The 24,580-nt window shown below is 43.2% G+C and overlaps 1 protein-coding gene across 1 annotated transcript in view; it reads left to right on the forward strand.

Annotated features, from left to right (window-relative positions):
• Nucleotides 1-24,166, forward strand: part of YY1 (YY1 transcription factor) — a 39,282-nt gene extending 15,116 nt beyond the window's left edge. The window contains exons 2-5 of the mRNA XM_019009695.4: nt 7,868-8,030; nt 20,264-20,324; nt 22,065-22,223; nt 22,993-24,166. Coding sequence (XP_018865240.3) covers nt 7,868-8,030; nt 20,264-20,324; nt 22,065-22,223; nt 22,993-23,175 — 566 coding nt within the window. The 3' untranslated portion in view covers nt 23,176-24,166. The remainder of the gene's footprint in view (nt 1-7,867; nt 8,031-20,263; nt 20,325-22,064; nt 22,224-22,992) is intronic.
• Nucleotides 24,167-24,580: the final 414 nt, after the last annotated feature.

The following is a 24,580-nucleotide window of genomic DNA, read 5'->3' on the forward strand; positions in this document are numbered from 1 at the left end:
TCTTTTCGACGGAGTCTTACTCTGTCGCCCAGGCTGGAGTGCAGTGGCGCAATTTCAGCTTACTGCAAACTCTACCTCCCAGGTTCAAGTGGTTCTTTCGCCTCAGTCTCCCGAGTGGCTGGGATTAAAGGCACACACCACCACGCCTGCTAAATTTTGTCTTTTTAGTCAAGATGGATTTTTGCCATGTTGGCCGGGCTGGTCTCGAGCTCCTGACCTTAGGTGATCAGCCCACCTTGGCCTCCCAAAGTGCTAAGATTACAGGTGCGAGCCACCATGCCTAGCCTATTTTATTCTTTTCTTTTCTTTTTTTTTTTTTTTTTGAGTCGAAGTCTCACACTGTTGCCCGGGCTAGAGTGCAGTGGTGTGATCTCGGCTCACTGCAGCCTCCGCCTCCTGGGTTTAAGCAGTTCTCCTGCCTCAGCCTCCCAAGTTAGCTGGGATTACAGGTGCCCGCCACCACGCCCAGCTAATTTTTTTTTTTTTTTTTTTGGTATTTTTAGTAGTGACGGGATTTCACTATGTTGGCCAGGCTGGTCTCAAACTACTGACCTCGTGATCCACCCACCTTGGCCTCCCAAAGTGCTAGGATTACAGATGTGAGCCACTGTGCCCAGCCAGCCTATTTTCTTATATTTTCTTGTTGACCCTCTTCACAATTTCTGTGCAGTGGTCTTTGGAGAGTTCTTCTAGTTATCTTCCTTGTAGGAAACACTTTTTTAAGGAATAAGTCATAAATGTGATAACGTGTGTCTTAAATCTGTATCTTATGAGAATGTACAATAACCACAAAAATTATTTCAAACTTAGACCAACAAAATATTTTTTATTTTAAGGCAAGAAACTGATATTGTTTGAAAGTGTGGGAGGGCCGGGCACGGTGGCTCATGCCTGTAATCCCAGCAGTTTGGGAGGCTGAGGTGGGCGGATCACCTGAGATCAGGAGTTAGAGACCAGCCTGGCCAACATGGTGAAACCCCATCTCTGCTAAAAATACAAAAAATAGCTGAGTGTGTTGGTGTGCCCCTGTGATCCCAGCTACTTGGGAGGCTGAGACAGGAGAATCGCTTGAACCAGGGAGGCAGAGGTTGCGGTGAGCCAACATTGCACCACTGCACTCCAACCTGGGGGCGACAGAGCGAGACTCCGTCTCAGGCAAAATAAATAAATAAATAAGTGTGGAATGTGGTAATGATCAAGAGTACACTTATTTTCAGCCCGTTTTATTATGGTTTTAAAATTATGTACAGACCATGCAGCCTCTCTTGTCTGTGCTTAGGGCAAACTGCTTTTGCTGTATGCCACTTGGCACTTGATACGTCACTGAGTACAGATTTCTTTAGACAGAGCTAGTTGTCTCCCTACCTGTGGACACCTCTCTTCAGTCTCCTTTGCAAAGTCTTCCTCATTCTCTTAATATTAGAATTGTTCAGGTTTTGATTCTAATCCTTCTCTTCTCTGACTGTATTCTTTTTCAGTAGATAATCTTACAATGTCTTTCTGGGGCTTTCAATGCAGTCTGAGTCAGGCATGGTATTGTGGGCCTGTAGTCCCACCTACTTGGGAGGTTGCAGCAGGAGGGTCACTTGAGTCCAGGAGTTTGAGGCTGCAATAAGCTATGATCATGCAGACTATGATCACTCTAGTCTGGTCAACAGAGCCAGACCCTGTCAAAAAAAAAAAAAATCTATATGCCAGTGATTCCCACAGATTACGATATAATTCTCTCTGACCTAGGTTTCTTATCCCCTATACATGCATATCTAGTTGCCTTTTTGAGGTCTGCCCATTAGATTTTGCACAGATACCTCAAACCAAAGAGGAACTCTAAATCTTCTGCACATCATCTCTTTCCCACTCTTGTCCTCCATCTCAGCAAATGACACCACCATCTTCTAAAAATCAGAAGCAAGAAACTCAGGTGGCATACTTGGCATCCCTGTTCCTCCCCAACCCATCTGATTAATTATCTAGCCATGTTTATTTCTCCATCCATTAACAGATGGACAAAATGGTATGTATGTACAGAATATTATTCAGCCATGAAGAGGAATGGAATGTTGTTATATGTTACAACAGGTGGGTCTTAAAAACATTATGCTTAGTGAAATAAACCAGGCATGGATGGCAAATACTGTATGATTCAGCTGGTATGAGGTACCTGAAATAGGCAAATTCATAGAGACAGAAAGTAGAATTGAGGTTAGCACGTGCTGAGGGGAAGTGAAAGTTTTTGCATAATGGGTATAGAGTTTTTTGCGGGAATGAAGAAAATATTTTGGGTATAGATAGTGGTGATGGTTACACATTCTGAATGTATTTAATGGCACTGAACTGTACACTTACATACGGTTAAAATGATAAGTATTATGGTAATGTATATTTTACCACAAATTTTTTTTTTTTTTTTTTTTTTTTTTTTTACGAAAACCGTGGAAATATAGAGGTTGCATTTGGCCAACTGGCTGTACTAGTTGATTCCTGATATAGGTCATAAAGTCTTGTCAGCATCTACTTTAGGCTTCTTTCATATATTTTTTTGGTTTCTGATTCTGAATTATTTTAGTGACCATCCTGAGGGTTCTTGATATTCTTCAGTGTTGGTAATGTATGCCACTTGCACTTGATATGTCGCTAAGTTCTCTTTAGACAGAGCTAGTTGTCTCCCTACCTGTGGATATACCTCTTCAGTCTCCTTTGCAAAGTCTTCCTCAGTCTTTCAATATTGGAATTGCTCAGATTTGGGTTCTGAGCCCCACTCAAGAAGTATTTCGTCATTTGACTTCCCTCACTAGACTGTAAGTTCCTTGAGAGCAGATACTTTGTTTCTAGCTTTTATTCCCAGTGCCCAGAACAATGCCAGGCACATAGGAGGCCCTCAATATGTGTAGAACTAATGATAATAATCATTTAGCCTGTGATTCCTTTATGCCATGAGTTCAGTCTTCTGTCTCAGCACACTTGAGACATGCCCTCTGGGGTAGACTGCATGTTTGTGTCTCTCCCAGATTCATGTGTTGAAATCTTAACCCCCAATGTGATGGTATTAGAGGGTAGGTCCTTTGGAAGGTAATTTAGGTCTGAAGGTAGAACCCTAATGCATGGGATTAGTGCCCTATAAAAGAGACTCCAGAGTGCTAGCCCTCTGGTTCTCTCTACGGTATGTGAGAAGACAGTGTGAAGATGGCTATCTGCAAACCAGGGAGTAGGTCCTCACCAAGAACACCACCATGCTGGCACCTTGATCTTGGACTTCTAGCTTCCGAACTGTGGGAAATAAATGTTGCCTTAAGCCACCTAATCTATATTTTTGCTGCAGCAGCCCAAATGGATTAAGACACTTTCATCAGTAGCTTATTCAGAGTAGCACTGATTCTCAACATTGCTATCATTCTGTATCAGAAATATAAAACATAGCCCACACCTGTAATCCCAGCACTTTGGTAGGCCAAGGCGGATTGCTTCAGCCCAGGAGTTCGAAACCAGCCTAGGTAACATAGACCACATCTCTATAAAAAATAAAATTAGCTGGGCATGGTGGTGCCTGTCTGTGGTCCCAGCTACATGGGAGGCTGAGGTGGGAGGATTGCTTGAACCTTGGAGGTCAAGGCTGCAGTGAGCCATGATTGCTCCACTGCACTCCAGCCTGGACAATAGAGGGAGACTGTGTCAAAAAAAAAAAAAAAGAAAGAAAGAAAAGAAAAGAAAGAAATATAAAATATGAGGACAAATAGCTCCCTTGGCCACCAAAGTATTTCTGTACCCCGTGAAAGTTTTGATGTAGAAGTAGATGTGCCAGGCTAGAGGGATGGGCACGTGCAGGGGGTGTCAGTAGGAGCAGGCAGCCCTGGGAACAGGAATGAAATTAAAGAATTTGAGTCCTGGCTTTGTGACTTAGGGTCAGTAACCATATTTCCTGTCTCTTTTTCGGAATACATCCAGCTATTTTTTTCCTAGGCCCCACCATCTGTGGATAGATAGTCTTCATCTGTGAATGGATAACCTTGGGTATATTATCACTAGTGTTCTTTCTGAACAAGAGGCAGCAGAGCTTAACAGTTAAGCATATAAATCTTAGGGGTAGACTTCATGAGTTTTTTGTATTTTTAGTAGAGACGGGGTTTCACCGTGGTCTCGATCATCCTGACCTCGTGATCCGCCCGCCTCGGCTTCCCAAAGTGCTGGGATTACAGGCGTGAGCCACCATGCCCGGCCTTCATGAGTTTACATCTGCCACTTCCTAGCCAGTTAACCCTGAGCAGGTTACTTAACCTCTCTGTGCCTGTGCATTCTCCTCAGTAAAATGAAAAAAATCTGTGATTCCTTGTAATGATGTATAATTATATTTCCTAGAATGAAGAGTGGTGGAATTAGAGGCATTTAAACTTTACAATTGTATTCAGCGCTTTTCATTGCTGAGAGTGATTGAACTTGATAATGACCACTTGAATCAAATGGAACCTACATTCTATCTTGATCTTCCTCTCATACTCCAGCTTTGCTCTGAGGTCAGAAAGCTGTATGCTAAGCAGTTATATGTAATTTTTGGTGGTTGTAGATTTCGTTTTGGTTTGGTTGTTGGTCTTGATTTTTAACACTGGTGGAAAGGTAATTCAAGGTAAAAGTTGAAGCCAGTTTCACTTCTGAAATATTTTATTTTACTACTTTTGGTGAGACAGACAATTTGAGAAGCAAAAACTTGCAGTTAGCCTTGAAAATTTCGGAGTACCTATTTCTAATTTAGGCATCAAAGGTAGAAGAAGACTTGTTTTTGGCGTCTGGGCACTTCTGCTCTACCTTAAGAGGCAAGACCCGCCAGGCACTGTGGCTCCCAGCACTTTGGGAGGCTAAGGCGGGTGGATCACGAGGTCAAGAGATTGAGACCATCCTGGCCAACATGGTGAAACCCTGTTTCTACTAAAAATACAAACAATTAGCTGGGCATGGTGGTGTGCACCTGTAGTCCCAGCTAATCGGGAGGTGGAGGCAGGAGAATCACTTGAACCTGGGAGGCGGAGGTTGCAGTGAGCTGAGATTGTGCCACTGCACTCTAGCCTGGGTGACAGAGCGAGACTCCGTCTCAAAAAAAAAAAAAAAAAAAAGAGGCAAGACCAACAAAAATTCCAACTGGAATGATTGAGTCTGTCGGAATAATCTAGGAGCTCAAAGAAAAGGTAGGAATCAAGACTGAACTGATAAAATCAACATGCCCTCAAATTCTCTAGAATTTGAGCTAGACTTTGGAGGGGAGGCTGGGTTGAGAAGAGAGGTGGTAAGAGAGAGCAAAACTCACACTTACTGAAAACCTCCTGCCATGCACTTGTGAATTTAACCCGTGAGAAAAGCTGGTTAGAATATAGAAGGCATGTGCAAAGGAGAAATAGAAGGTAAGACCAGGTATGTTGTTAAAGTGGGACCAGACAGCATTGGACCCAGAATGCCAGACTGAAATAATTTACAGCAGCACTGAAGGGATTATACCATGAGTGAGAATGTATCAGCTATATTTTCTGTGCCAATTTATCCTTTGCAGTATCACTAGAGAAAATAATTGTGAAAATCAATTAAGAAACTACTACAGTCATTTAGGTTTGAGATAATAGGAAATAAGTTGATGGCAGTGGATCAAAGAGGGAAGACTGGTGTTGTTTGTTTGTTTGTTTGTTTGTTTTGTTTTGTTTGTTTTGAGACGGAGTCTTGCTCTGTTGCCCAGGGTGGAGTGCAATCTCGGCTCACTGCAACCTCCGCTTCCCGGGTTTAAGCATTTCTCTTGCCCTAGCCACCCGAGTAGCTGGGCTTACAGGCGCCCGCCACCACACCTGGCTAATTTTTGTATTTTTAGTAGAGTTGGGGTTTCATCATGTTGGCCAGGCTGGTCTTGAACTCCCAAAATGCTGGGATTACAGGCATGAGCCACTGTGGCCTGGCCGAGAGATCTTTTAAAGGGGATCAATAGGATTTGGTGTCTGAGATATGGGAAATGAATTATATGGGGTCTGAATATATGAATATATATATATATATACACACACACACACATATATATGTATTTTTTTTTTCTTTTTTGAGACAGAGTCTCGCTCTGTCACCCAGGCTGGAGTACAGTGGCACAATCTCTGCTCACTGCAAGCTCTGCCTCCTGGGTTCAAGCGATTCTCCTGCCTCAGCCTCCTGAGTAGCCGGGACTACAGGCGCCTGCCACCACGCCTGGCTAATTTTTTGTATTTTTAGTAGAGACAGGGTTTCATTGTATTAGCCAGGATGGTCTCGATCTCCTGACCTCGTGATCCATCTGCCTCGGCCTCCCAAAGTGCTGGGATTACAGGTGTGAGCCACCGTGCCTGGCCTTTTTTTTTTTTTTTTTTTTTTTTTTTTTTGAGGCAGAGTCTTGCTCTAGACTGAAGTTGCAGTGATGTGGTCACGGCTCACTACAGCCTCGACCTCCTGGGCTCAAGTGATTGTCTTGCCTCAGCCTCCCAAGTAGCTGGGACTACAGGCATGCACCCCATGCCTGGCTAATTTTAATTTTTTTGTGGAGATGGGGTCTCTCCCTTTGTTGCCCAGGCTGGTCTAGGAACTTCTGGGCTTAAGTGATCCTCCTGTCTTGATCTCCCAGAGTGCTGGGATTACAGACATGAGCCACTGCACCTGGCCTATTTTTTGTAACCTGTTGGATTTGAGATGATAGTAAGACATACAAGTAGAGATGTCGTACATTTCTTTGAACATATGCTTATTTATTTTTATTTTTTGTTTTGTTTTTTTGAGACAGACTCTCGCTCTGTCACCCAGGCTGGAGGGCATTGGCATGATCTCAGCTCACTGCAAACTCTGCCTCCCAGTTCAAGCAATTCTCCTGCCTCAGCCTCCTGAGTAGCTGGTATTACAGGCGTGCACCACCATGCCTGGCTAATTTTTGTATTTTTAAGTAGAGATGGAGTTTCGCTGTGTTGGCCAGGCTGGTCTCAAACTCCTGATTGCAAGCAATCCACCCGCCTCGGCCTTCCAAAGTGCTGGGATTATAGGCATGAGCCACTGGTGCTGGGCCGAACATATATTTGTTGAGGGCCAGCTATGTGCAGATTTTGAACAAGGCTCTGTAAATGCACGGGATCAAAACTGACCAACCTCCATGTCCATATGCAGCTTACAGTCTAGTGGGAGGATGACAAAAATCACACAGCTATAATTACAAATTTTAGTCAATGGAAGTTGCATGAATAAACACCTTGAGGTTAGGGTAGATGGGCCATGATACAATTGGGGAGCTAAAGGGCCAAAATAGAGGAGTGAAGAGGGAGGAGGCTGGAGAGGTAGCAAGAGACTAGCTAAGAGGTGAAGGCTATGAAATCAGATTTGAATCAGCACTACTGAATTGGTAGTTGCCAGGAAATGTGTGTGGTGTGAGTGAAAAGCTGAAATCTAGGCTGGGTGTGGTGGCTCATGCCTGTAATACGAGGACTTTAGGAGGCCAAGGCAGGAGGATCGCTTGAGTGCATGTGTTCCAGACCAGCCTGGGTAACATTGTGAGACCCTGTCTCTACAATAAATAAAAATAATTAGCTGGGTGTGGTGGCACCTGCCTGTAGTCCCAGCTACTCAGGAGGCTGAGGTGGGGGGATTGCTTGAGCCCAGGAGTTTGAGGCTGAATGAGCCGTGATTGTGATTGGGCCACTGCACCACTGCACTCCAGCCTGGGTGACAGAGTGAGACCGTTCTCCAAAAAAAAAAAAAAAAAGGGAGAGGGGAGAACAAATTGAGCTGGTGGCTATAAATCACCCCATTTAAGAAGTTACTGGTGAAAGCAGTTTTTGTAGTTTTTAAAATCTATTTACTCAGCTAAAGATAATCTCATGATGTGTTTCAGATGAAAAAAAAGATATTGACCATGAGACAGTGGTTGAAGAACAGATCATTGGAGAGAACTCACCTCCTGATTATTCAGAATATATGACAGGAAAGAAACTTCCTCCTGGAGGAATACCTGGCATTGACCTCTCAGATCCCAAACAACTGGCAGAATTTGCTAGGTAAGTTATAAGAACTTTCCTTTCTTTTAATTATAGAAAGTGCTTGAGTCTTGCCAGCTATGTTTTCCTGTGCCTAAGTCAAAATGGTGGTTTGTATTCTTTCTCTAGGGAAATTCCTGAAAACAAAAGCAGTCAGTTTTATTTGTTTGTTTTTTGTTTCCTTTTTTTGAGATGGAGCCTCGCTCTGTTGCCCAGACTGGAGTGCAGTGGTGCGATCTCGACTCACTGCAGCCTCTGCCTCCCGGGTTCAAGCAATTCTGACAGTCAGTTTTATTTTTAGTAGTAACTATGCTATTAATGTGAGTGGCAGCATTTTAGATCCTTGCAGTAAGATGAAGCAAATACCCTTTATTTATAGGCATTGCATTTGAGTAAATAAAATTGCACGTAATTTGTTTTGGAATAGATATCTTCCACACTGCCTTATGGCTTCTTGGTACACATTTTATTTTTTATTTTTTTGAGACAAGAGTCTTGCTTGTTGCCCAGGCTGGAGTGCAGTGGTGCAATCTCAGCTCACTGCAACCTCCACCTCCCTGGCTCAAGCGATTCTCCTGCCTCAGCCTCCCAAGTAGCTGGGATTATGTGCGTGTGCCACCACGCCCAGCCAATTTTTGTGTGTTTAGTAGAGACGGGGTTTCATCCTGTTGGCCAGTCTGGTCTCGAACTCCTGGCCTCAAGTGATCCGCCTGCCTCGGCCTCCCAAAGTGCTAGGATACAGGGGTGAGCCACTGTGCCCAGCCTGTAGTACACATTTTAAATTTGGGTGTGTTGTATTGGTCTATGCTGCTGGAGACCTGGGTCTGTACTTGATTCATCCAGCTGACCACTGGAAAGGATTTCATAAATTCGTGTTTGTCTTGTCATCAGTTAAGCTCCTGGTATGTTAATTTAAGCTGGCATGACAGGAGGAGATCAAGTATTTATGGCTTGGACATGGCAAGCAGTGGAGAAGCTCTGAACCCATTGGTTGGATGTGTTTGTTTTGCCTAAAGTGGGCTGGGTTCTTATAGAAGCCTACTTTTTGGGTTACTTTCTAGTACTGTTTGGCAGTTTGTACAAGGAGTTGAAAATACCCACAAAGATGTAAACTTTTAAGTTAAATGAACTAATAAAATAAACTCTGGAGCAGAAAGCCTAATGCCTTTCCATACCTGAGGTTGGTTGGAACCTGGAATAGCTCAGGAAATTTAGGCAAGGGCAGGATCAAGAAGAAAGAAATCCTTTTGATCTTGCACATTCTAAGAACAGAGTGGGTTGCTTTTTTTTTTTTCTTTTGAGAGCAGAGTGGTAGAGGTGGAGACCGTTCAGTGTCCTGGCTTCCTTCTTGGCCCTGCCGAAAACAAGATGGGTAGTTCCTGCCACCTGGAGCTCGTTTCCCCACCTGTCAAATGGGCGTTAAGAATTCCATTGTGGTTTGATACATGGAGGTTCTCACTGTGTTGCCCAGGCTGGAGTGCAGTAGCATGATGATAGCTCACTGCAGCCTCAAGCAATCCTCCTGCCACACCTCCCGAGTAGCTGGAACTACAGGTGTGTGCCACCATGCCTGGCTAATTTTTTTATTCTAATTTATTTTATTTTTTGTAGAGATGGAGTCTCACTATGTTGCCCAGGCTGGCCTCAAACTCCTGGCCTCAGGTGATCCTCCTGCCTCGGTCTCTCAAATTGTTGGGATGACAGGTGTGAGCCACTGCACATGGCCCAAGAGTTTTTGTTTGTTAGTTTTGTTTTTTCAGATGGATTTTTACTCATCTCCCAGGCTGGAGTGCAGTGGTATGACCTCGGCTCACTGCAGCCCCCACCTCCTGGGTTCAAGCGATTCTCCTACCTCAGCCCCCCAAGTAGCTGGGATTACAGGTGCATGCCACCATGCCTGGCTGATTTTTGTGTTTTTAGTAGAGACGGAGTTTCACCATGTTGGCCAGGCTGGTCTCGAACTCCTGACCTAAAGTGATCCACCCACCTTGGCTTCCCAAAATGATTACAGATGTGAGCCACTGCACCCAGCTGGCCCTAGAGTTTTGATAGAGATGGAGGGTTTACTGCGAATTAGGGCGCTTCCAGGGAAATGATTGGAGTTGAGGTAAACTGGAACCAGATCATTAAGGGCGATGAATCCTGGGCTAAGCTGTGCAGACATTTCTCATATGCAGTGGGCAGCTACTGCAGACTTTGAGCTGGGGAGAAGGGGCTGTGTGAGTAGAGCTTTAACTTGGGAGAAGTCCTTTGCAGCTGTCTGTGCAGGCTAGATTCATACAGGCACAGGAAATGAGAGAGGTCAGTTGAACAAGAGTTAATGAAGGCCTGAGTTAGAATTGTGGCAGTCAGATAACAAAGGAATAAATGTGATAGAAATTACAAGAGACCAGCTGGGCTCTGTGGCTCAAGCCTGTAACCTCAACACTTTGGGAAGCTGAGGTGGGATCGCTTGAGGCCAGGAGTTTGAGACCAGCCTGGGCAAAATGATGAGACTCCTTCTCTAAAAGCTCAGTTTGGTGATGTGCAGCTAGCTTCTTGGGAGGCTGAGTGGGAGGATCGTTTGAACATGGGAGGTCAAGGCTGCAGTGAGCTCATGCCACTGCACTCCAGCTTGGGTGACAGAGCAAAATTGTCTCTAAAAAAGAAAGAAACTGAACCAGGCATGGTGGCTCACGCCTGTAATCCCAGCACTTTGGGAGGCTGAGGTGGGTGGATCGCCTGAGGTCAGGAGTTCAAGACCAGCCTGGCCAACATAGTGAAACCCCATCTCTACTAAAATACAAAAACGTAGCTGGGCTTGATGGCAGGCGCCTGTAATCCCAGCTACTAGGGAGGCTGAGGCAGGAGAATTGCTTGAACCCAGGACGGGGAGATTGCAGTGAGCTGAGATCACGTCATCGCACTCCAGCCTGGGCAACAAGAGGGAAACTCCTTCCCCGCCTCCCCACCCCAAAAAAAAGAGAAAGAAAAAAACTACAAAAGATAATGGAAAAGATTTAGAAACAGACTGTGTGCTCAGTGGGGGGCGGGGGGAGGAGTAAGAGCATGCTTACCGTTTTGATGCTTTTAGCCACTGCTCATTAGATGACTCCAGCCCCAACTTACTTCCTAAAAACCACCTCAAGTCCAACATGGATGTTTTATTATTAACAGCATCTCAAACCAAATACTGACTACTCTGAGCCCCAAACCAGAACACTGAAGCTTTTTTTTTTTTTTTTTTTTCTTTGAGATGGAGTCTCACTCTGTCGCCCAGGCTGGAGTGCAGTGGCACGACCTGGGCTCACTGCATCCTCTTCCACCCGGGTTCAAGTGATCTCATGCCTCAGCCTCCCAGGTAGCTGGGATTACAGGCGCCTGCCACCGTACCCGGCTAATTTTTGTATTTTTCATAGAGACAAGGTTTCACCATCTTGGCCAGGCTGGTCTTGAACCCCTAACCTCATGATCCACCCGCCTCGGCCTCCCAAAGGGCTGGGATTACAGGTGTGAGCCACCGTGCCTGGCCTTTTGAAACTTTAAATTACAATTGTGATTCTCCCGTGTCCACATGGCTGGGGAGGCCTCAGAATCATGGCAGGAGGCAAAAGGCATTTCTTACATGGTGGCGGCAAGAGAAAAATGAGGTAGAAGCAAAAGTGGAAACCCCTGATAAACCCATCTCAGATCTCGTGAGACTTACTATCATGAGAATAACATGGGAAAGATTGGTCCCCATGATTCAGTTACCTCCCTCTGGGTCCCACCTACAACATGTGGGAATCCTGGGAGATAGAATTCAAGTTGAGATTTGGGTGAGGACACAGCGAAACCATGTCAGAGGGTAAGAGGTCCCAGTGGCAGAGTAAAAGCATCATTCAGACAAATAGAAGGAGACTCAGGAGGTACGAGAGGGGAATAAAACCTCTTTAGATTATACATTGTGAAGGAGTTGCAGTGGAGGGGCGGAGGGCTGAAGGAAAGGTTTTGAAAAGAGGGAATCTATGGGTGGTGAGCAGTAAAGCCATTAGGTGTTGGTGACCCTTGGCACTGCTCACCCTCCTTGGAGCATTGGAGCAGCTGATCTAAAAGTTTGTCCCCAGTCTTCTGAACAGAAAATCCAGGGACACATGTTACTGTTGGGAAGGTAACATGGCTACCTTAGACCATACTCCTTAAGAAGGGGACCACCCACAGAGACTGGCACCCGGGTACCAGATAGCCATCCAAAACACCGGGGCTGAAGAACCCAAAAGTTTCAGTAAGATAGGCCATCAAGTGGAAAGAATGATAGACCTGAATGAGACTTTTCTTCAGTAGCAGGGGATAATTAGAGACAATAAAACAATGCTTTGGGAGGAGAAATTACTGTAAACATAGAGTTATTGATCCAGCAAAGCTATCAAGTCAGATACAAGGGCAAGAGATGACAATTTTAGAGACCCAAGGATTCATGTTGCATGCACCCTTTCTGAGGAGGTAACTTGAAGATATAATACAGCGAAATGAGGATGAACATCAGAAGGAAGATTTCCTGGTGCACGACAACCAAGAGGACAGCTGTGTAGCAGGCTGGAAAATGTATTCCATTTAGAATAGAAAGTTGGCTGGCTGTAAGAATTTCTTAAGGAAAAGTCAGTTTCATTCAGTAGTGGGTAGAGTGAGTAAGAAGCTTGGTGGTATGGAAAAGGGTCTTCTGAAAAAGAAAAAGAAAAGGCAATCGGAACCTCCATGAAAAGGGGTGAGGGAGTAGGGCAGAGAAAGCTGTAGCCTGAAAAATGGGGCCTAATTTTGACAGTATTGAAAGAGAGAGCTTCTTTGACCTGACTCTGGGAAGATTCTCACCTTGCAGCTCCTATGCTGTATACTTGTAGAGCATTAAGTGTGATCCTAGCACACTGTTTAGCCCCACAGTAAATAATATTTGCATAATCACAATATGAATATAAATAGCATTTCTTTTATTAGCCTGTTGAAAGATTTCATTTGTGTATAGAAAAGAATGAAATCTTGATCGCCTTGACAGTGTAAAAAGTAAAGTTACAGAGTTTGGGCCCTGTGAGATGGGTCAAGGGTTGGGCTCCCTCTCATCCACATTCTACATAGTAGCTTTTTTTTTTGAAATGGAGTCTTGCTCTGTCGCCAGGCTGGAGTGCAGTGGTATGATCTCAGCTCACTGCAGCCTCTGCCTCCTGGGTTCAAGCAATTCTTCTGCCTCAGCCTTCCGAGTAGCTGGGACTACAGGTGCCCGCCACTACGCCCGGCTAATTTTTGTATTTTTAGTAGAGACAGGGTTTCACCATGTTGGCAAAGATGGTCTCGATCTCTTGACCTCGTGATCCACCCACCTCGGCCTCCCAAAGTGCTGGGATTACAGGCGTGAGCCACCACGCCCGGCCTCTAACATAGTAGCTCTTGAAGCTCATGTTCATCTGAACAAATATGTGTAATTGGACAGTGGTGTTGGTGAGAACTGTTTGCACCTAGGTGCCCTGTTTTGTTAGATCTTCACGTTTTGAGGATGTGTGTAACAGTTGAGTGGGATTTTCTGGAGGCTCAGGAATTGATGCCCGGGGCTCTGAGAGCAGAAGATACAGAGGCACCAAGAGTTTTAAACTCTTGGGGGCCAGACCACATCTTCGCTAATTACGGCCCATAGAACTTGTCCTGCTGGCCTCCAGTCTTCACCCCCAGCACTCACAAAGTGGCATTAGAGCTGCAGCTGTTGGCTTAAGGTAGAACGTAAGCTGCTTTTCTGTCTCCTCTGTGCACTGGGGTGATGGGGTGCTGGACTGGACTTGAAACTGTCCAAAGAGTATTTCAGGCTCATGCTGCACTCAACCTAGACTGCCTAGTAAATCAGTTACATACGCACATGGGCAAAATATAAGCCATAATGACTTTAATTGGAAAGTCTGACATTGGGAAGGTGGACAGTCTATGGATGACTTTTTTTCCCGAAATGTCCGTTCAGTAAACATTTTGAAAAGTGGTCAGTGAGTGGTCTGGTGAGTTCTGTTTCCTGTAAAGTGACCACCTTTGTATGTGTTTCACTAAATAAAGTTAGACCTTTGAAAACCTTTGGTCTAGAAAGATTAGAATGCTTAGGCCAATCCCAAATTGGTATTTTTGTTGCTGTTCACTACTTACCCTGAGACTTTCACAGTATTAATGTATAGATGAAATGTGATAATGGAGATGAAAATACCTCACAACTCTTCAGTATCATCACATGAATATTAATATTTAAGAGATAATTCATTGAACAAACTTCATTTGTCTAAGGCAATATTATCTTTTCACAAAGAAGGGAGGTGAATCATGCTTGCAAATGACAGCCATATTACGCAGGAACTTCTGTCCCAATAGCACAGATCAGAGGATGGTTCTGGTCTGGAAGTCAGCTAACCTTGTTTTGTATGGAAGAGGCTTATTTTCATTAAAGAGTCACTTGTCCAAAAATGTTTCATCTCCCTTTCTGGGATATTTGCAGATCTGTTGGTTAGGACTTCGGTTTACACAATGCTCTGCTGATATTGTGCCAGAAGTTTGGGTTCTGAAGTCCACAATCTTTACAACGTTCTTCCCACATATGCCAGAATGAGCTATTATAAATCGGGCAGTCATGTCATTGGGAGTGTATTCTCCCTCTCTATTTGACAGGAAACTTGAGTTGTTGGGTGTCTGACTCCTCCATATAACATGTACTGCGTTGAGGGGTGTGTTCCTCCTAGTGCCATGCTTTCTCCAGTTTCTCAGTCCTTTATCGAAGGGTGGTTAAGAATGAACTCATTTTTAGCTAGACCCATTTCACACATAGCCAATGGTAATAAGAGCTATCATTTTCCAAGTGCTTAACATACAGCTCTTAAGTAGGTAGCATTATACCTTTTTACAGAATAAGAAACCGAGGCCGAGAAGTTACAGTTTGCTCAAGGTCATGCAGCTAGTAGAAGTCACCTCCAAGTCACATCCCATACTGCCTCATTCATAATGTCTATGCTGTTGTCATCATTGTCTCCAGGTTCAAAAGGATTCTCTGGGTTCAAAAGTGTCCGTTGGTGAATGGAAGACTTAAATCCTAGTTACTTCTGAATAGTTGAGGAGGGTGAGAAGATGTTCTCAGTGGTGGTATATGATTTTTACTGTTTACTCGCAAAATGAAACACTGTTTTAACCTAAGTATATTTTTGGAAAATGACTTTTTTCATTGTTGGCATTCAAATAAAATCTAAAAAGTACCAACGTATACTGCTGCATTTGCCACTCTGTGTGAAGGAGGATGATTTGCCAAGGAGCTTAAGAGTGGCTGCATTTAAATCTTCCACTTACTCCTTAAGTCCAAGGGTATTTGTCCAAATGCATTTTAAACTCTCATTCTAAAATTAAATATATTTCTAAATACTAGCACACATTTTGAAAATGACATTTTAAGAAAAAATAATACCACTTATAATAACAAACCAAGAGTTGGGTAAATGGTACCTGAGACTGTTCTCTTTACTTTGGGGGCATATTTGAAAATTTCCATGATAAAATATCTTTTAAAAAATTAAGTGGCCAGGCGCGGTGGCTCATGCCTGTAATCCCAGCACTTTGCGAGGCCAAGGCAGGTGGATCACGAGGTCAGGAGATCGAGACCATCCTGGCTAGCACGGTAAAACCCCGTCTCTACTAAAAATACAAAAAAATTAGCCTGGTGTGGTGGCAGGCGCCTGTAGTCCCAGCTACTCAGGAGGCTGAGGCAGGAGAATGGCCTGAACCTGGGAGGCGGAGCTTGCAGTGAGCCAAGATTGCACCACTGCACTCCAGCCTGGGCGACAGAGCAAGACTCCGTCTCAAAAAAAAAAAAAAAAAAAAAATTAAGTTACTAGGAATAACTCTAGGAAAATGTATGGGAGGCCGGGTGCCGTGGCTCATGCCTGTAATCCTAGCACTTTGGGAGGCCGAGGTGGGTGGATCACCTGAGGTCAAGAGTTCCAGACCAGCCTGACCAACATGGTGAAACCCCATCTCTACTAAAAATACAAAAAAAAAAAAAGCCAGGCATGGTGGCACGCGCCTGTAATCCCAGCTACTCAGGAGGCTGAGGCAGGAGAATCGCTTGAACCCAGGAGGCGGAGATTGCAGTGAGCCAAGATCGCACCACTTCACTCCAGCCTGGGCAAAAGAGTGAAACTCCATCTCAAAAAAGAAAAGAAAATGTATGAGAGAGGACCTTACTAAGCCATGTTTACTAAGATTTAATTTGCATATGGTAAAGTCTACCCCCTTTTAGGTATGTATGTACTATTCTGTGAATTTGGACAAACAGTCATGTAGCCATCTTCACACTCAACACAGAATGTTTCCAAGGAGTCCTAGGCAGGTGGATTGCTTGAGCTCAGGAGTTGAGAATAGTCTGGGCAACATGGTGAAACCACATCTCTACAAAAACAAAACAATGTTTCAGTAGAATTTTCAAAGGATAAGTATTCACTCTTAATTGGGAAGATTAAAACTTAAAAAAAAAAAATAGGCTGGGTGCGGTGGCTCACGCCTGTAATCCCCGCACTTTGGGAGGCCGAGGCGGGCGGATCACGAGCTCAGGAGATCGAGACCATCCTGGCTAACACGGTAAGAAACCCCGTCTCTGCTAAAAATACAAAAAATTAGCCGGGCGTGGTGGCGGACACCTGTAGTCCCAACTACTCGGGAGGCTGAGGCAGGAGAATGGCATGAACCTGGGAGGCAGAGCTTGCAGTGAGCTGAGATTGCGCCACTGCACTCCAGCCTGGGCGACAGAGCGAGACTCCGCCTCAAAAAATAAATTAATTAATTTAATTAAATTAAAAATAAATAATATTTGAGTGGAATAGAGACCTTTCATATCAATCACTGTTATTTTCCAAACTGATGTAACCTCAAGGTGGCGTAGTGGCACCAAACTTTTGTCCTACCTGATTTTGTGAACTCAGACCAGAACTCCGGGATTTATTTGTATTTAAGATAAGAAAGGCTAGTTCAGAGTCCTGTTTACAACAGGCACTTAAAAAAACTTGCTAACTGGTGTTACAGGTTGAGCATCCTTTATTCAAAATGCTTAGGAACAGTAGCACTTTGGATTTTGGGGTTTTGCATATGCATAATGAGTTATCTTAAGGCTAGGACTCAGGTTTAAACACGAAATTTGAAATTCATTTGTGTTTCATTACACCTTATACACATAGCCTGAAGGCAATTCTATCCTTTTTTTTTTTTTTTTTTTGAAACAAGGTCTCGTTCTGTCACCGAAGTTGGATCGCAGCCTCAAATTCCTGGGCTGAAAGGATTCTACCTCCTCAGCCTCCCAAGTAGCTGGGACTGTAGGCATGTGCCACCATGCCTGGCTAACTTTTTATTTTTTTTTTAGAGACAGGGTGTTGCTTTCTTACCCAGGCTGTTATACAGTATTTTAAATAATTTTGTACACGAAACAAAGTTTTCACTGTGACCCTATCACATGAGTGCATCATGTTAGCACTCAGATAGTTTCAGATTTTGGATTTTGGATGTTAGGGATGCTCGATCTATAATCCATTTACGAGAAAGGACGAATATCTACAGGGTTGGGAACAGGGAGGACACTGAATTGAAAATGTTCTCGTGGGTGGGCTGATCACGAGGTCAGGAGATCAAGACCATCCTGGCTAACACGGTGAAACCCCATCTCTACAAAAATACAAAAAAATTAGCCGGGCATGGCGGCGGGCGCCTGTAGTCCCAGCTACTCAGGAGGCTGAGACAGGAGAACGGCATGAACCTGGGAGGCGGAGCTTGCAGTGAGCTGAGATAGTGCCACTGCACTCCAGCCTGGGCGACAGAGTGAGACTCTGTCTCAAAAAAAAAAAAAAAAAAAAGAAAAGGAAAAAAGAAAATGTTCTCGTAGAATTTAAAATAGCAAATATGTATAGTATCGGACCAACTCCATGGAGATAAGTGATAGTTACCAGATCTGTTGTTCCTCATATACTCCTCTAGGGCATGGAAAGTTTAACCAATGATTTCATGTGTTCAGGTTACAGATCAGGTCATCCTTTTCCCAGATTATAAGTGAAGAAGGCCATTGTTAGGGCTTTCACAAACTTAAAAGATTACAGAATTAATTTTTTTTTAAGGAGTATTTTTTTTGTAACAAAAGAGTGGTGGTAAATTAGCTCTTGCTTTTAAGGATTCACTTAGGTGGGCTTTTTTTTTTTTTTTTCGACTTTGACTTTAAAAAAAATTTCAATAGCTTCTGGTGTATAAGTGGTTTTTGGTTACGTGGATGAATTCTATATTGATGAATTCTGAGATCTGAGTGCACCCCTCAGCAGAGCAGTGTACACTGTATCCGGTATGTAGTCTTTTATCCCACACCATTCTTTCCCTACTAAGTCCCCAAAGTCCATTATATCACTTGTATCCTCATAGCTTAGTTCCCACTTATAAGTGAGGACATACCGCGTTCAATTTTCCATTCCTGAGTTACTTCACTCAGAATAGTGGCCCCCAGCTAGTTTTTTGTTGGTTTTTTTTTTTTTTTTTTTTTTTTTTTTTTTGAGACGGTATTTCCTTCTTGCCGCCTAGGCTGGAGTGCAGTGGCACGATCCCGGCTCACAGCAACCTCCGCCTCTCTGGCTCAAGCAATTCTCCCTCAGCCTCCTCCTAAGTAGCTGGGATTACAGGCATCTGCCACCACACCCGGCTAATTTTTGTATTTTTAGTAGAGATGGGGTTTCACCATGTTGGTCAACCTAGTGTCAACCTCCTGGCCTCAAGTGATCCATCTGCCTCGGCCTCCCAAAGTGCTGGGATTACAGGTGTGAGCCACTACGCCCAGCTATGGTTTTTTAAATTATTATTTTATTTATTTTTTTAAATCCAATACAGAGTTTCGTTCTGTCACTTAGGCTGGAATGCAGTGACACAGTCATGGCTTACTGCAGCCTTGACCTTCTGGGCTCAAGTGATCTTCCTGCCTTCGGCTTCCCAAGTGGTTGGGACTATCGACACACACCACCATGCCTGGCTGATTTTGGGGGATTTTTTGTTTGTTCATTTGTTTTTGATAGAGACAGGGTTTTGTCCATGTTGCCCAGGCTTAATTTTTTTATTTTTTGTAGAGACAGAGTCTCACTGTGTTTCCCAGGCTGGTCTTGAACTCCTGGGCTCAAGCAATCCTCCCAGTTTGGCCTCCCAAAGTGCTGGGATTACAGATGTGACCCACCACACCCGGCTGATTTATTTATTTATTAAATATGAACCATCATGGAGGGGTGTGAGAGGGGTAAAACTAGGGACAAAAAGAAAATCTGTTTCCGAGATTTAAATTTATTCTCTAGTTTTTTTAGGAACGCTTAATTTCTCACCCCCCTACCACACACACAGATCTATAGGGAATATTTGGAGAGAAAGTTCTGACAAAAGTCCAAAGCTTGATTCAGTGGAGAAGCAGGTAGGTAAGTTACCAAACCAGGAGGCTCTCTAGACAGTAATTTCACATGGGGCTCTGCCAGACGGTTACCACATTACCAGGACTCTTGGTACAAATGAGAACTTCCAAGCCCCCATCCAGAAGTAGGGTAACAGTATGAGAGTATGTGGTGTTCCCATCTGTCCACCAGGCCCTAGGAGCTCTTTCCCCAAAGTAACTGGTGCTAATGGTTTGTCGTGTGTCCTTGCAGAGATATTTGATATTTAATATCTATAAATCTTGATTTAAAAGGACTCTTCTGTACCCTTTAAAATGATATATTTTAAAGATCATTTGTGTCAGTACTAATTGGACTCATTTCGTGTATAGAGATGGATATTTTAGGACACTCCTGTGTTCACCGCTTCTTTTTCATAAGGCACCTTCATCATCGCAGCAGCTGCCTTTGGAAATCTTCCCTTGCCTCTCACGAGGAGATTCGTCTGATTGTCTGAGTTGATTTTTTGTGTTTTTTTTAAAGGGTTTGGAGTTAAGAACAGGTATGTGAATCACACAGATCATAGTGCCATTCTAAGCTGCACCAGCTTATTAGCTCTGAGACTGTAGGCAGCAACTCGATGTTTCTAGCCTCAGCATCCTTATCTGTAAGATGGGAAGAGTGCTTCAGTCATTGGTACTTAGTGAATGCAAGTTGTCTCATCCTTTCTCCTTCATGGAAATGTATCATAATTTTAGTTTGGGTACCTATAAGGAAAGCATTTTAGGGACTATATGATTTATGCCAGTTGAGTCTACCCACTCCTACAAATCTGTCTGTCTCTCTTTTTCTTTTGATAAGAATGAAGCCAAGAAAAATTAAAGAAGATGATGCTCCAAGAACAATAGCTTGCCCTCATAAAGTAAGTAATGCTAGGGGGAGAGTGTTCATTAAACTGTTGATGAAGTTTTAGAGAGTTTATAAGAAATTTGCACTTTTGTTTCTGCTTTTGATAATTTAAATGAAGCAAGGAATTAGAATCTTTGGTTTCTAAATCCAAGAGATGAAGTTTTGTTATTTAGTAAAGGCAACTTTTTAAATACTGTTAAATGGGATGACTGCAGGGAGCCGTTGCTTGATTACTGTGTGTTGACTCTACTGTTAGTGTTTCATTTCTTTTTGGATTATATCAACAAGTCCGTCTTAAGGTCCTGGGTTGTGTCTCACCTATTGACCTTTATGGGAATGTAGGCTTGTAACTGAAATTTGAAAATTATTTTGGATGTTGCTAAAATAAGCCAAATAAAGACTTAATCGTGTGTTATTAGAGAGGCACTTAATTGTTTTCAAATGTAGTTAGTCTTTAAAATAAAAGGATAACCTGAAAAGTACTTTTGAGATATTTGTTGGGGGCTATTTTCAAACTTAATTGGATATAAGACTAACAGAAAAATCAAGTATCACATAGGTACAGAGAACAAAGTAGGAGAGATTGAGTGGAATAAAGAATGTTAAAAATGAACAATTGGAGCAGGCTACATTTAGTTTCACGGTCTCGTCCCTGTAATGACTGTGCACTAGCAAGTCCTTCCTGTTCTTTGTCAGCGTTCTTGATGTGGCGATTTGAAATGTAAACCTATCTCCATTAGGGCCGAAATAACAAGCATTTGAAAACAGTTAGGCTGGAAGTGCCTATGCCATCCCTTTAGCTTCTCTGTATACTTCTTAAAGTTTTCTTTATAATGGACACATAATACTTGTACATATTTATGGGGTACCATGTGATGTTTCAATGCATGTATACATTGTGTACCAGTTAAATTTTTTAAATTTCCATTTTCTAAATGGAAATTCAACCTAGGGGTCAAGGCGGAAAAACTGTGGCTTCCCTCTCCCTTCTGCCTGTGAGCTGTCTAGTGACTTGTGCTGTCCTTCTGTCATGCTGTCTTATCATTTCCCCATTCACTCCATTACTGGGCAACAACTGCAGAAGAAATTGTTGAGGACATGCTTCTCGAGCGCCACACATCCATCTGCCTTTCCCGCCCTGCACTGGTATCAATTTGCCTGCTTCTTCCTTTTCCTAGTGTCTCACAAAATAAATTTCTTCTGTAGTTGCCATTCCTTGGAGACCCTCTTGCTTCTTTCTCTGTCAAGAAGGGGAAAGAGGCAAAGAGAGAAGAGGGAACAGTAGGCGATGGAGAATGACAGTCCATTGTTGCAGCACAGAATATGGGGCCACCAAAGGTAGTGGTGGACTACCGTCATTTTAACTCCATTTGCTTAGCAGTGCTTCTGTTACTTCATTTTGGGGGACATAGTCGGGTGAGGCGGCTGTGGTAGAGCTGGAAGCCAGGGTGTTGGGTTCTATTCCCAGTTTGGCTACTACTAGTAGTGTGACCTTGGGCAAGTCTACTTAAAGACATCTCTAAGCCTCAGTTTCCTCATCTGTAAAACTAGGGTTTGCATTAAATGATGACTTTTTCAGCTGTTTGTTTTTTGTCTTAAATGATATTAATGTTCTACCGTAATACTAAGTAAAATTAAAATGGGGGGTTGGGGAGGTGGTTTTGTTTTAATATGTCAGTAAAGGCTGTTAAATGGTTGAATCCTTTCTAACAGTTTGCAATGTGAACCTCTAAGCTGCTTTCTCTGTTTTAAGGGCTGCACAAAGATGTTCAGGGATAACTCGGCCATGAGAAAACATCTGCACACCCACGGTCCCAGAGTCCACGTCTGTGCAGAATGTGGCAAAGCTTTTGTTGAGAGTTCAAAACTAAAACGACACCAACTGGTTCATACTGGAGAGAAGCCCTTTCAGGTAGAGCCAGTTCCCTCTCTTCCCCACACTGCCTTGCCTGTCTGAACACTGCAAGTGTAGGTGGTGTGGTGATGAGGCAGGAGGCGCCAGCCCAGAGACTCGGGGTCTTATTACTCCTTGGTGAGAAACAAAACTTCTCCTGGGGAGTCGCTTAGAAGGGTTGCCGGGGCTCTGGACATCCTTGTCTATACTCTGTGGTACTGGGTACGCAATGTATTGGTGTTGATGGAGTACACTTTATGGCAGGAGGAGAACAGGATTGAAGAGCATACCTAAAACTCAATTTCTACTTCATTCATTACAGGATTGAAGTAATTTATTTTTGGTAGTTAATAGTATAATTACTAACTGATAAAGTTTCTAGAGTGTAAGTATAGGTAATATTTTAGCCCATAAATAAGTGAAAGAACTAGCAGTGCAGCTAGTGAATCTAACATGGTTCTTTTTTGACAGCTGACACCAGAACCCTTAATCATTTGTATTTTACTGTTGGAAATGTTTACAGCAGCACTAGGACTCTAGCCTGCATTTAGGAAGACTTGCCGTTTTGCCAAGTGTTTTAAACAGTTCGTGAGGGCTATCCTTGGGTTTTCGGGGTTGTCCAACCTGCCTGCTGATTCTAGACTATATCCACAAAGTTCACCCAGGGCAGGAATGAAAAGTGTTTGGTAAAATAAATAGGCTGTTCTCTAGCAAAGCAGTGAGCTCCTGACTCCCAGGGTCTGGTCAGAGTTGCTGAGTGGGTTGATCTCTGGTCTTTCCTTGACAGTGCACGTTCGAAGGCTGTGGGAAACGCTTTTCACTGGACTTCAATTTGCGCACACATGTGCGAATCCATACCGGAGACAGGCCCTATGTGTGCCCCTTCGATGGTTGTAATAAGAAGTTTGCTCAGTCAACTAACCTGAAATCTCACATCTTAACACATGCTAAGGCCAAAAACAACCAGTGAAAAGAAGAGAGAAGACCCTTCTCGACCATGGGAAGCATCTTCCAGAAGTGTGATTGGGAATAAATATGCCTCTCCTTTGTATATTATTTCTAGGAAGAATTTTAAAAATGAATCCTACACACCTAAGGGACATGTTTTGATAAAGTAGTAAAAATTTAAAAAAAAAAAACTTTACTAAGATGACATTGCTAAGATGCTCTATCTTGCTCTGTAATCTCGTTTCAAAAACACAGTGTTTTTGTAAAGTGTGGTCCCAACAGGAGGACAATTCATGAACTTCGCATCAAAAGACAATTCTTTATACAACAGTGCTAAAAATGGGACTTCTTTTCACATTCTTATAAATATGAAGCTCACCTGTTGCTTACAATTTTTTTAATTTTGTATTTTCCAAGTGTGCATATTGTACACTTTTTTGGGGATATGCTTAGTAATGCTATGTGTGATTTTTCTGGAGGTTGATAACTTTGCTTGCAGTAGATTTTCTTTAAAAGAATGGGCAGTTACATGCATACTTCAAAAGTATTTTCCTGTAAAAAAAAAAAGTTATATAGGTTTTGTTTGCTATCTTAATTTTGGTTGTATTCTTTGATGTTAACACATTTTGTATAATTGTATCGTATAGCTGTATTGAATCATGTAGTATCAAATATTAGATGTGATTTAATAGTGTTAATCAATTTAAACCCATTTTAGTCACTTTTTTTTTTCCAAAAAAAATACTGCCAGATGCTGATGTTCAGTGTAATTTCTTTGCCTGTTCAGTTACAGAAAGTGGTGCTCAGTTGTAGAATGTATTGTACCTTTTAACACCTGATGTGTACATCCCATGTAACAGAAAGGGCAACAATAAAATAGCAATCCTAAAGCAAGAATATGGCAGAACAAGATCTGTAAGCACAGTCTTATTTTCTTTTGTTGTCCAGAATACTTATAATTCTTGAGCCTCCCAGAAATTGGAAGCTAAATAAAGCAACTCAAGTTTCCTTTATTTTGCACTCAATTACAGTGATTATTGATGAAAGCGATGCATGGATATTTTAATACTTCCTACATGTCCTGACTTCTGAAAGAGAGTAGGTAACAGGCATCCCGAATTCAGGAACTACCTCAGAACACCCCAGGCCAGGTTGGTCATAGGCTGTGATTTTAGCCCCCGGCAAGTGTGAGTGAAGCATCTGTACCACCGCGCAGGCTGAGCGCCTGCGCAGGGTAAGGTGCCACCTGGCAGTGGGGCACACAGAGGGAAGACCAGGCCTGTCCATCAGCCGGCTGCCTTCAGAGGCAGCTCCAGCAGGGCCTTGGCTTTTCTGACAGGAAATGCTTGTGGTCGTTGGTTATTTGGTTTGAGAGCCCTTGTTCCTCCATCTAGTGGAGTCCTTATTAAATGCTAGCAATGTGGCAG

This window comes from Gorilla gorilla, chromosome 15 (assembly GCF_029281585.2).
Source record: "Gorilla gorilla gorilla isolate KB3781 chromosome 15, NHGRI_mGorGor1-v2.1_pri, whole genome shotgun sequence".
In the NCBI taxonomy this organism is placed as follows: domain Eukaryota; kingdom Metazoa; phylum Chordata; class Mammalia; order Primates; family Hominidae; genus Gorilla; species Gorilla gorilla.